This window comes from Atractosteus spatula, chromosome 5 (assembly GCF_055471065.1).
Source record: "Atractosteus spatula isolate fAtrSpa1 chromosome 5, fAtrSpa1.hap1, whole genome shotgun sequence".
NCBI lineage: Eukaryota > Metazoa > Chordata > Actinopteri > Semionotiformes > Lepisosteidae > Atractosteus > Atractosteus spatula.
In genome coordinates this window covers 53,709,983-53,722,124 of record NC_142710.1, presented here as the reverse complement: position 1 = coordinate 53,722,124, position 12,142 = coordinate 53,709,983, and the positions used below count along the sequence as shown (strand labels likewise).

Sequence of the window (12,142 nt, the reverse complement as noted above, 5' to 3'; positions counted from 1 at the left end):
TCAATGGAGGCCTGCTCCAGGAGCACAGTTGCTATGGACAACGCAACACCAGTGGTTTGTGTCCAGACGAAAGATTTAATTTATTTGAGTGCAATGGCTAAATTGACGCACTAGCTGCAAAACAGTCTTTGGTCCTTGTGCTTAAGAACAAACGCTTATTTTTTTCCCCCAGCAGACCAGAGATGGGCTTGGATAAGAATAAAGTTGAGGTTGCATAATAATTTTGACTGTTAAGTGAAAAACGTTTGGGTAGGTAAAGCGCTAGGTGCCAAGCACGACTGTGCGACTCCCTCGTACAGGTCAACCTGTTTAAAGGTGGCCTGGAAAGAGGCTCAGTGCATTAGAGCAAGCTTTAGGTGCAAGCACAAAACAGTATAAAACTACTACAGGACCCACCTTTTGGTACTTGTCCCACCAGCGCTGCACCTGTCTGCACTGCTTGGCAGGCGGTCTGGATGCGGTGTGCATGTGGAGTCTGGACTGGGAGTTGAGCTGGACTGCACACAGGGTGGGAGGGAGGACTCTCTCAGGGAGTATCTGCACCTTCGCCTGTCTGATCCTGAGAAACACATCAGGCATGTTTCAGTGTCCATGGCTGCTTGTAGTGAGGAACACACAGAAACAGCTCAAGATCTCCAAAGACACACAATGACCAAGTGACCACATGCCCTTAAGGAACCAGTGTTCACACCTTTACTGTGATTTTACACTACATTTATTTCACTTTAAAATGTCTAAATTGTTCTGCAAATTATTTTACCTTTTTGTATTTGTATTAATGTACCACCCAGGATCATGAGTAAATAACTGTGTACAAAAAATATATATTCCTTTACGTTATATCACAGTACTCCTATGATCTATTCTATTTAAAAAATAAAGGAAACCATAGCAAACAAAGTCAATCCACAGTTCATATGCAAAAGTACTATGTTAAATCTGCTATGGTACTGTACATGTACTGATGAGCCAAATTTCTTTTTTTCTTTACAGAGATAAAAACCTACAGTCCTTGTATCTTTCATTCTCTCAGTAAAAAAGTCACAGTTGGTGAATTCATTAGAGAAATGCATGAAATAATAACTATGTATAAAAGCTTTATAAACAGTTAGGCTGTCGTGACTGACCTGGTTAGGTATCCTTTTGAAGGGTCTGTTCACATATGACTTTACTGTTTCCAGATAGCCTAATTCTAAAATGAATGACATTACACATTCATGCATTGTCTAAGTGCTTGCTCCCCCAGGTGGGAAACAAGGAGCCTTCGAGCTATGTTGTTGGGAGCTTACTCTTCTGGTAGGGTTACCCTTGGCAAATTGGTCTAAGGTATGGGGCTTTACAAAGAACGATCCAAACTAGACACCTCTGATGGTTTCAGTAAAAACTAAGAGAAATCTGCTCAGAATAGGGACACTAGGACCCATCTCTGGAGCCAGGCCTGGGACAAGCACCTGGTGGCTCCACCAACTACATAACCCTGCCAGTCTCAGCCCAAAATGGCTACATGAAGGTGAAGGATGGGGGTTGGGTCTGAGAGACACATAAGCATGTTCACATTAAGCATGTTCACCTAAACTAAAAAGTCTTTACTAAGGTTACAAAAGTACAGGAACATGTGCTTCATAGATTAGTACGAGCACACTCATTGAGTATTCCCAATTCATCACCGACTGTCAGTGTGCCAACTAATTACAAAAAGTTAGATTAGACCATCTGAACAATGTTAAGCGATGCAGACCTAACTGCACAGTAAAAACATTTCAGCCCACAACAAATAAAAAAAGAAACTGGCTCTTACACACTTAAAAATAAGCAGTATTCAAGTCATCCATTTTTTAGGTGTATGAATAAATCAAATCTGTTCTTTTCATGTATATAAAAGCTTATTTCAAAAATCTTTTGTTGAGGAAGAGCATTTTTTACTCTTTTACTCACACAAGCATGTAGTGAACAAAAGCAAACCTGATACCTACAATTCTCCTTTGATTACCATTATATGACAGATAATTATGACACACACAGTCAGAATTGAGCCCCAGTTTCATCATTTTTTTAAATCTCACATTAACTATTCATAGTTATATGTTTTCATCATTTTTGAAAGAAAACAAAAACTAGGTTTCTTATACTGCAAAGGAACAAGTAATAGGTTTATTCCATGCTGAAAAAAAGTCTCAGAGTGGCAGGTTGGTTTTTAGGAGCACAACACAGCCTGTATTTATCCTTTACCTTTCCTGACCTTAAAAATCCCCAGATATCAATCTTGAAAAACTGAACTGAACCACAATTCAGACCCACACACCACTATCCTCACCACAATCCCAACTGAAGACAACTGTACTAGAAGAATGGGTTAACACTGGGCTGCAAATATTTCAAAATATTTTGAGACCTTGTGAAATACAGGCCACATCCTGATTAAATTGTTCTTGCTGCTTGCAAAGGGCTAGCAGATTATTAGGTATGAGTTCCTAATCATCAAGTAAGCGTATGAACTGTCCAAAGCAATTTGAACACCACTGAAACCTATCACATTCATATATATACACTGTATACAGTGGTAAAGGTACAACTTTACACTTGGAATGCAAAATCTGAACCAGAAACTGTGCATGAAAGAAATGTTAGATAACTCCTCGTGCGGTGCAAAAATCCATATGACATGTTATACAGGTAAAAAGTCTACTTAAAGAATTATAACAACACAAGAAAACGTGTGCATCTCGCAAGAACACAAAGCAGAGAATAAGTCTCTAATAATACATAATGACGTCTAGACATTCACTCTTGAATTTTTAAAGTTGATTGAATAACTGCTAGAAAATGAAGTATACATCTGAACATTCTGGCCTTATCTAACAAGCAGTTTTTCCAGCTCCCCCCAATTCCCCCAAGATCCACACACAAAAAAACTGGTGTCACGTTGAGGTACAGGTTTTCAGGTAGATAATCCTCAAGTGTGTGAAAAACATTGCCAAGATGTTACATAACGTATTCATCCTAGTTTTGCACATGGCACAAGGCTGTCTTTCAGCCCTGCATCTTAAGATAGTCCAGGAAGAAACTGAAAAAAAAAATGGTTAACCGGTGCCTTGCAAAAGTATTCACACCCTTCCAATTATGTCCAGTTTTGCCAAATTACAAATTATGCATACCCATTTTCTAAACTGGATATAATTAATCAAAGCTCAAATATTCTAACACTTAATCAAATATCAGAAAAAAAACTGCAAAGAAAAATCCAGAGCTAATAATCCCAAAACCAAAACTTCTCATTTATTCTGTGAGTTCCCACACTCCAGCAATTTACATAAAAATAAAAAAGTTCATCTTCAGTTCTGTGACTGGATCTCCTCATATAGAAGCTGATTAACATCAAGCACACAAATGTAGCACAGAGTGCGATTTTACTCAAGATGAAAGGCTGTATTGGTTGCATTTTTAACATTTAGCTCTATAAGCATTATATAGCTTTTTTATAACAAGCTGTAGGTATAATTTCAGATCCCGAAAGATAAAAGTCAAATTGCATTTCATAAGTGAACACATAATGAAGCCAGATAAATCTGTGACACAAACAATGAGGCTTTTTTGTCAGCTATCCACGAATATTTGGCAAGCGTTTCTGAGGAAATGAATTCAGAATGGACTGGCAACACATTCATTACTTTCACTAAAGAAACACCGGCTGATGGCAAGATAAATGCAAATTACCTTTGTTTAATTTCAGATATAATAGGTGTATTTAATCTTTAAATAGCAAGGCGACTCAATTAAGGACAATTTTTTATTTGCAATGATAACCTGTAGACCTATTTATACAGCAAGTCACTCATGTGAGTACTGGAGCAATTGGAATAAAGTACCTTGCTCAAGGGTACAACAGAGACATCCCACTTAAGAAATGAACCCATGACCCTCCAATTAGGAGCCCAAAGTCCTATCCGCTACTCCATGCTGCCCGAACATGATACACACACTGGTCCTATGGTAGTGCTTCAAATACGCAAACGAATCCAGCTGGTCAAACATTGTAAATTCTGAATGCATCACAAATAACTTTTAGATAAAATACTTTCAAAGGGAAAGTATGTTAAGTCTTCTTCTTAAAATACAACACACTGAAAAACTCTAAAATCTCCTTGTATCCATACAAGGTCCAATATCCTCAGTGGATTAATTGGAGGCAAACTTATCATTTAATTAATTTCGAATTTTCTGAGTTTACCCACAGTGAAATCAAGGACACTTCTCTTTGTCTGCCTAGCATACAATGATAACAGGAACTGCCCCCCACAGACATAGAAACACCACTCCTTTGTGTGGGACCACATGCTCTGCTTTCTGTTTGAACTTACATGCTTTGTGCCTTGAAGCACTCAACTCTATGGAAACATGTACTCCGAATACAAATTTAGGGGTCTTGTGCCACCTAATGGTAAACTACAGTACGACTTCATAAATGTACTATAGGAACCAATTTCTTAAGTAACCAAAACTTGAAATAAGAAATTGTTTCAATACCTTAAGACATCAAATGTATCTTCAAGTAACAGAACTTATAGCTGAAATAGCACCTATTGCAAATAAGTAGGCTTGTGCTTAACCACAGTTTTCTTGCACATCGAGTGAAATTTAGGCATTAAGCGTTTACACACCGAAAATTACATTCATGAATTTACGTGTAATGTTGCCTTTTATGTACAGTGCAGTGTCTCCAAATACCACTATACCGTACATCAAAAAATAACTACACAAATCACAAACAAAAGATTAAAGAATCGTTTCATCATTTGGATACACAATTTCCCCAATTATAAAGCATTTAACTAAAACAGGAGAGACAGGAAGTAATGATGCAAAACTCAATGAGCATAAGAGAAAAAAGGCTAAGAAAAAAACAGATTGAAAGTCCTTGAATCTAGAAACGTTGCTGTTGTGGATTATTTCTGGCCTCTATATTCACTGTGTACAGCATATTATTTTATTTGACAGCTGTTCTCTATCAAGGGCAACACTTTTAAAAGATCTGCTCTAACATTCGGGCCAATGTGAATGTTAATGTGAAATGACATGAAAGTGACGAACCACTTTCATGTGTGGCTACAAACACAAGTGACTTGTTTGAACCGCATGGTGGTTAATCAGTAATGCATGGGAACCTCCCTGCTGTCAGAGTCTCTCCCTGAGGGACTGACTCCACCATTACAGTCCTTACCCGGGCCGTGCTGTGGCTCTATGTGACTAAGGTTCTGCGCCTGTGCCTGGAAGGTTGCCGGTTCGTATCCCACGGCTGGCAGAGGAATCCTACTCCGTTGGACCCCTGAGCAAGGCCCTTAATCCCAACTGCTCCAGGGGTTATAAATGCGCCTTATAAATGGCTGACCATGGGCTCTGACCCCAAGCTTCTCTCTCTGTCAGTATGTCTCATGGAGAGCAAGTTGGGGTATGCGAAAAGATAAATTCCTAATACAAGAAATTGTATATGGCCAATAAAGTGATCTCATCTTACCCATCAGCCTGTGTTCTGATCTCATGCACTTTGAACCGCTGTCTTCCCACTGCCTTCACCTTGACAGTTTCGATGCCATACTCCTGCTCCTCTCGATATGCATAGATCTCTGCTGTCGTGCCGAACTCTGCCTGTCTGTCCCCTGCATCACTGAGACACGAGAGAACACACACTGTTACTCCAGTTTATCCAACAGCAGCTACAAGACCTCTTTGACACTAACACTGTTTTGTGCGTGGTGGATCCTTTGCTTTTGCCATTCACATAGGTTTTTGCCAGGCACTTTAGTTTCCTCCCACCTCCCAGAGACCTGCATAGACCTGTTAGCTATGAATGTCCTTTCCTAGTGGTCTTCCTGGTGTAGTCTGACTAGGGTTAGGATCAGGGCAAGTGTTTATTCCAGTATGACCAGTATGGATGATGTAAGTTAATCAGAACCAAATGAGCATGACGGGTCACATAATTTTATAAATTTTGATGAGATTCAAAGGCCATGTAAAAATGCCCTAGATGAATGCCTGTTGCTTGCTTTTAGCATTAAAAGTTAACCCTCAGGTCAACTGAGCTTAACAATATAAACATTCATCCTTGATTTTCCAGGAATGATCCATTTGATACTTTGAAGTCTGTACTGCACATATCTGTTTAGTCCCCGCCTTGAAATGAACAGTGGAATTAAGTTGCCCTGCCCACTCTGCTAAAGTTGTGAGCATCTACTGGTGGTGGGAAAATATGTGATGTTACAGGATATTAAAAGTAATGCACAGTACAATCATACAGTAAATATTACAATGGAATCATCCATTCATTTCTAACCTCTTTAACCAATACAGGGTTGCAGGGAAGTCAGAGCCTATCCCAGCAAGCAAGGGAAGCCAGGCAGACCCTAAATGGTTCGTCAGTCCATCACAGGGCAGACACACAGAACCAAACATGCACACACTCAAAACAATTTCCCAGAAGCTAATTAACCTACCAGTTGAACATACTATACAAACTCCATGCAGATAGCACCCCAGGTCCAGAATTAAATCTAGGGCCCCATTGCGAGACTGCAATGCTAACTACCACTTCACTGTGCCACCCCGATTAATCATTTTGTCTAAAAAAAAACCTGCCAGGCTATCATATTCCAGATACGCTTTAAAATGTCTTAATTTCCAGGAAACTCCCGCGGCTGTGATGTCTCAGCAAGAAGACAGTAGAACCATGCTGCATTGTGCCAGAGGGAAGAGATCATTGCACTGGGCCAACTGTACCTGTAAGCGAGCACAGCGAAGGTCCTGTCCTTCTGGATAAGGTTCCTCATCAGGCTGACCTCCTGAGCCCTGAACAGCTGCAGAGGCAGGGTCTGTCCAGGGATGAGCATGACTGCTGTGTGAGGCAACACTGGGATCATCTGGCAGCTGTCCTCATCGTGCACTGTCCGCCCATGGAACTCCTCCATATCCATGCCCAGGTACTGCAAGCCAGTGGACAGACACCTTCAATCTCCTGCCAGCATTACACTCCTGGTGGAAGATTTAGCCCTCCTAAATTTCAACCCAACCTGATTGCTGTTGCTTGTCCTGTTTTCCCTTTCTAGCTTCTCTTCACAAGTGTTTTCTGATCAATATTAGTGATGAAAACTCCTTCATTTTTGTAGGAATGTTACCGATCATTATCCCTTCAAAAAGATTGGATTTTTGCCTATAACCTCCAACCTCCAATTATCTTAATATACTGTACCTACATGAAAGACAATAGAGATCTCAGTTCACCCCTCATGCCATGGGGACTGTGAATTATAGCAACTCAAAACTAGCACTGAAAAGATAAGTGAAAGCATACTGGGCGTACTACGTTCACACTAGGTCTTGCTTCACACAAGAACAAAAAAACTTTCTTCGAATCCAGAAAGCACAAAAAGCAAAAGCAGAAAATTGAGAATCATCTATCTCATCAGACACTGCCTATAGGCATTTTCCCTGTCAATTGTTATAGTACATTTAGGTCCATCCCATCTCCTTTCTTGTGAAACACCTCCCATTTACGGATTCATCAAGCTCATCCAGAAACATTTCACATACTGCAAGAGCAGTATGTTGAGTAACCAGGCTCTTCTAAGGCATGAGCTAATGAGTAAGGATCTGTGAAGCAGTGTGGTAAGATTCCATTATATTTGGTATGACACCTACAGCATGTGAAGTTGGGAGACTGGGGTCAAAGTTGATAATGTTTGGTTTTGCTGCTCCATCACCGTCATGATCTTCAGTTTCCATCTCAGCTTCATCTTCCTCTTCATTTTCTAAACACAAAAAAAATGAACTAAAATATCGCTCATACTCAATAATACCTTTAACACTATTATCTTGTTTCTCAGAATTTCAGCTAATTTGATATTGGTCATTGTAAGGATTGTTATGCCAGTCACTTTAGGATCTACTTTCTAGGCAAACATTAAAATCTAATCAATACAGAAATGCATTACTTCGTTTTAATACTGTGTGTTACAGTTACACGAGGTAGACAAGGGTGTTTAACTTACATTGGTTATAAGACATAATGCACACGATTACAGATTTTACTGTAATATTCTGTATTGTGCAAGACCAAACCTTTTGATAGGTCTTTGATTTAATTATTTCCCGTACACACAAGGACAGCTAGAAACAGTCAAATGTCAGTTTGTTACAGCTAATTATAAACACCCTATATTTAAATTTTTGAGCAATAATTATTGTAACAGCCTGACGATATACCATGACTTGACAAAAATGGCATGGCTTTGTGCAGAGGTAATTGTTTTATGTGCACGAGTCAATACCGTAAGCCAGGTGCAGTATGTTACTGTAAAAATTTTTTTTTTAGCTCATATCTACACTGCAACACTTCATATTTACTGTAACATGTCATGAGAATGGCCTCGTGCAAAGTGAAAGCGAAATTAGGCAATTATGACGCATATAGCTGCTGCACGTTTTTCAACCTTTTGCTAACTCACAGGAAGCTTAGGGCAATCAGCTGAAACATGTATAACCCCCGATTTTTACCCGGTAAAAGCTCTAACTGGTTTCCCATGTTGTTGTTGATATTCCGGTCTCCCCCTCCCTCCTCGTCAGCCATAGTCTCTGTTTACACTAAGGTGCACCCCGGCAGCTCAACAACTGAGGTTAACACGCCAAGACTATAAAATGTACGACGAGCTTCTTCGCACTGAACAGAGACATCTAGTGGCGCTGGCGGCGGTAAATTTCGTGTCAACAGCTTTGCCCAGAGAGCAGTTGTTTTCGCAAAGTGCTCCAAAATGAATATTTGACTGCGATGTAAATTCATAAACTGGCTAGGATATTTGGTTTCATAACTTCCTTTACGGACTAATTCTGATTTTTAGCCATATAGCTCACTAAAAAGTATATTGGGTCTTAAAAGCATGATTCATGTAAAGACGGGGACTTGCAAATCAGATACTGTAGATATCAAAGACTGCAAAAACGGCAGAACACAATTTCAGCTAAAATTCAAAAGGGGTTTTAAGATAACACATCATATAACTGTGACCTGGAATTATGCACAATGCGTCAACTGCAACTTGGAGAAGGGAGGGAACATCAATCTTAATGTATATCAAACGGACTTAGGTTCAGCTGTTTATTATTTCTTTTGGAAGGAATGCATTTTCTCTCTTTAGTTTGAGTCCATAAAAAATCCAAACAAGTGGAGGGATAAAAGCGACGGGAGACTTTTACTTTAAGGAATTATTAGCACTCTTAAATCTGTAATTGCACTTCCAGGTCAACCCGATACTGAAAACAGTCGCTATGGTGCTTTTTTTTCCAGAATTGCGTGAAAATTATTTTATCACATGGGCTTGTAAGCATTAAATAAGAATCTTCCTTTTTGCACACGCAGGCCTTTGGTGTCAGAATCATCACTGAAGATTACGAGGGTCCTGTTTGAAAGTGGATGCAGTTTAGGACGATTGGAATTAAGTTGTGAGTACCGATATCTTCCACGTTTAGAACAACTATTCAGGTAAATAATTGTTATTTTCATAAAATGCCAATCAGGTTTGACAAACTTGTCCTCGTGTTCTTTTACTGCCGCATGCGCTGTCAGTTGAAGTTATTAGCTTTGGAGAAAAATGTTGCTTGCTACGGTGACGTGACTTAACCCACGCGTGTTGACATTTTGCAGCTGTTTTCTGTGAAGTGCTGCTTCGTCTCCGGCAGAGACGCATTGGACGGAATGTGAAACCCGCAACGTTGCTTTATTTTCCAAGATTGATTTCTTCCTTTTCTCCAAACAAACTAATACTCACTCGAGAACATCAATTAAGGGTCGAACCAGTGCTGTCCCCCTAACCATTTCTAATTTTTGTACTGGCGCTACACCAATTTGATTTTCTTAACATTCGCTTCTACTCATTTGTGATATCAGAAGTCTGAAAGCTAAGTTCTTTTGCTCCCAGACCCCTTCGAAAATACATAGTAGATCATTTGAGAACAATATGTACGGAATTTAAAGTTTTGTTTGTTTTTCTTCTTTTACAGTATACAAGAGAAAAAGGTGGAAAGTACATTTTTAACAAAGGAAACCTAAACATTGTTATTTTTTAGCTTAAAACATCCTTGTTCCTAGTAATTTCATTTTGTTGTTTTTTTGTTTCATTTTTTGCAATTTGACATGAATGGTTTGCATAAATAAGGTCAGTTCTGACACTAGGTTTACTCCTTTTGTGGACGTACTGTGCGAGGTTGCGGTGACGAGTCTCTTAATAAGGCAACTTTTATTAAACGACACGCAAAAACTGCAGTATTAATTCATCCATTTACTGCTAAGTCAAGAATTTGACAACTGGTTAACGTTCACGAAACGCTTACAGTAGCTAAAATCCTGAATGTACCTGTATGTCCTTCTCATTGAGGATCATTTCTAGAAATGCAATGCTCTTTTTTTATTCTTACTCTAAAAACACAATCTTTTTGTTAGGCAATGAAGGAATATTTCCCTACTGTATACCTGGCTATAGTTTTGTGCCAGGTATTGTCTGTGGATCTGACTGATGCAAAGAGGGATTATTATGAGGTTCTGGATGTCCCCAGGACTGCCACAGACAGACAGATAAAAAAGGCCTTTCACAAACTAGCAGTGAAGTACCACCCTGATAAAAACAAGAGCCCAGAGGCTGAAGTAAACTTCAGAGCGATTGCTGAAGGTAAGGAGTTAACTAAACTAATACAGCAGGCATGACTTTATGCATCAGTTATCATTGGTTTCTGTTGATTTGCCATTATTGTAGAAGGTCAGGCCGAAGTCAAGTAAGCTACACTAGAAGGTTTTAGTGCACTGTCCTGCTCTTTATTCACTTGCCTTATGACAACATTAATCAATAGCAATTTACTAGTAGAGGAGTGACGAAATGGAATTTTCCAAAACATTAGTTTTCCAATTCAAGTTCCACGAAAAGCCTAAAAACATGAATACAAATGAAAAGCCTTGACTTCTTTATCATGTTTACCAAACGTAGAAGTCATTTGGAAGAATGGCAGAAGCAATTTGTATTTCATTCTTATAAAAGCCCACTCTGAATGTCTGACAGTGAACCTTCAGTAATTATTGAGAGGCACTGGGTGTCTATGGCCTCACTCCAGTGAGAATAAAACATTGGTTTTGTCTTTACATATGAGCTGAAATAATGCTTTTATTCTGTACTAATCATTAAGATGACCATTATTTGAATTCATATGTACTTTGTGATGCAAATATGCAGGAAGAAAAGGTGGACAAAACCTTCATTGTGGAGCTATAAGAAGAGACTGTCTTTAAAAAATTACAGTGCTTCAAGTATTGAATGGTTGCGAAGTACTGTAAGTCTAGTCAGTTTTGTGGGCTGTGAAGCTGCTGTTTAAAAGCTTCAGGAAAGAAGATCCAAAAATATAATAAGGAATCCACCAAATTTTCGTCAAAAGCTCAGACTTCAATGGTCTTTTGATGAAATAATAACTTGGAGGGATAGATATGGGGGCATTTGTGTTTTTATGCTTCTTAGATTTAAACATTTGCAGTGTGCTAAGTGCCTTCTGATTTGTAAGGTAGCTTGAGCAGAACATGAAAATCACAACTTTTTTTTTTCTCATTTGTAGCCTATGAAGTGCTTTCAGACGCTGAAAGGCGACGGCAGTACGATGAGTTTGGACACCAGGCTTTTGAGCCCGACCACGGAGATGGAACTGACTTCGGCCAGCAGTTTTTCACCTTTAACTTTGAGGATTTTTTCCGCGGCTTCCAATTTGATGATGACATAGTGTACGAGATGCCAGGAGAAGACTGGGGCTCCGAGGAAGAATTTGTAGATGCACAGCAGCATGAGGAACAGAGCTATTTTAATGGCGAGTTTGGCCACCATGATTTCTACGATCTTTTCCGAGATCCTTTTGACGACATGAACATGAATGTGTATTTTGACGATGCTTCTCTCAACAATCAGGAGCCGGAAAGCTTTTGCTGGATAGATCAAAAATTGGATGGCAGCACAGTGAGGATATGTGAAGGCGATTAACAAATTGAGGGGGTTAAAGATTGCTAGCTTGGTAGAATTGTTATTTAATTCACTGTTTAATAAATTGTTCACCTGTATGTTTAACAGTC

The 12,142-nt window shown here is 39.3% G+C and overlaps 2 protein-coding genes across 4 annotated transcripts in view; one reads left to right on the top strand and one right to left on the bottom strand.

Annotated features, from left to right (window-relative positions):
• crbn (cereblon) overlaps positions 1–8,683 on the bottom strand; it is a 25,173-nt gene extending 16,490 nt beyond the window's left edge. Inside the window, exons 1-5 of the mRNA XM_088915441.1 lie at positions 8,545–8,683; positions 7,690–7,799; positions 6,772–6,974; positions 5,513–5,662; positions 397–559 (exon numbers count right to left, since the gene is read on the bottom strand). Coding sequence (XP_088771567.1) covers positions 397–559; positions 5,513–5,662; positions 6,772–6,974; positions 7,690–7,799; positions 8,545–8,617 — 699 coding nt within the window. The 5' untranslated portion in view covers positions 8,618–8,683. The remainder of the gene's footprint in view (positions 1–396; positions 560–5,512; positions 5,663–6,771; positions 6,975–7,689; positions 7,800–8,544) is intronic.
• LOC148835264 (dnaJ homolog subfamily B member 9) lies at positions 8,600–12,142 on the top strand. 3 transcript variants are annotated; one of them, XM_088915443.1, is made up of 4 exons: positions 8,600–8,739; positions 9,404–9,526; positions 10,484–10,709; positions 11,638–12,142. In XM_088915443.1, the coding sequence occupies exons 3-4, from the start codon at positions 10,487–10,489 to the stop codon at positions 12,051–12,053; spliced, it is 639 nt and encodes a 212-aa protein (XP_088771569.1). In that variant the 5' UTR covers positions 8,600–8,739; positions 9,404–9,526; positions 10,484–10,486; the 3' UTR covers positions 12,054–12,142. The 3 variants fall into 3 exon arrangements, with proteins under 3 accessions (XP_088771569.1, XP_088771568.1, XP_088771570.1); XM_088915444.1 differs by lacking the exon at positions 8,600–8,739 and having other exon boundaries at positions 8,749–9,486; positions 10,045–10,709; XM_088915442.1 differs by having other exon boundaries at positions 8,712–10,709.

Excerpts from the sequence above, each read along its gene's own strand:
- LOC148835264 (XM_088915443.1), top strand. The coding sequence starts at position 10,487 with ATGAAGGAATATTTCCCTACTGTATACCTGGCTATAGTTTTGTGCCAG. Across the intron at positions 10,710-11,637 it reads CTTCAGAGCGATTGCTGAAG|CCTATGAAGTGCTTTCAGAC; the intron begins GTAAGGAGTTAA and ends TCTCATTTGTAG.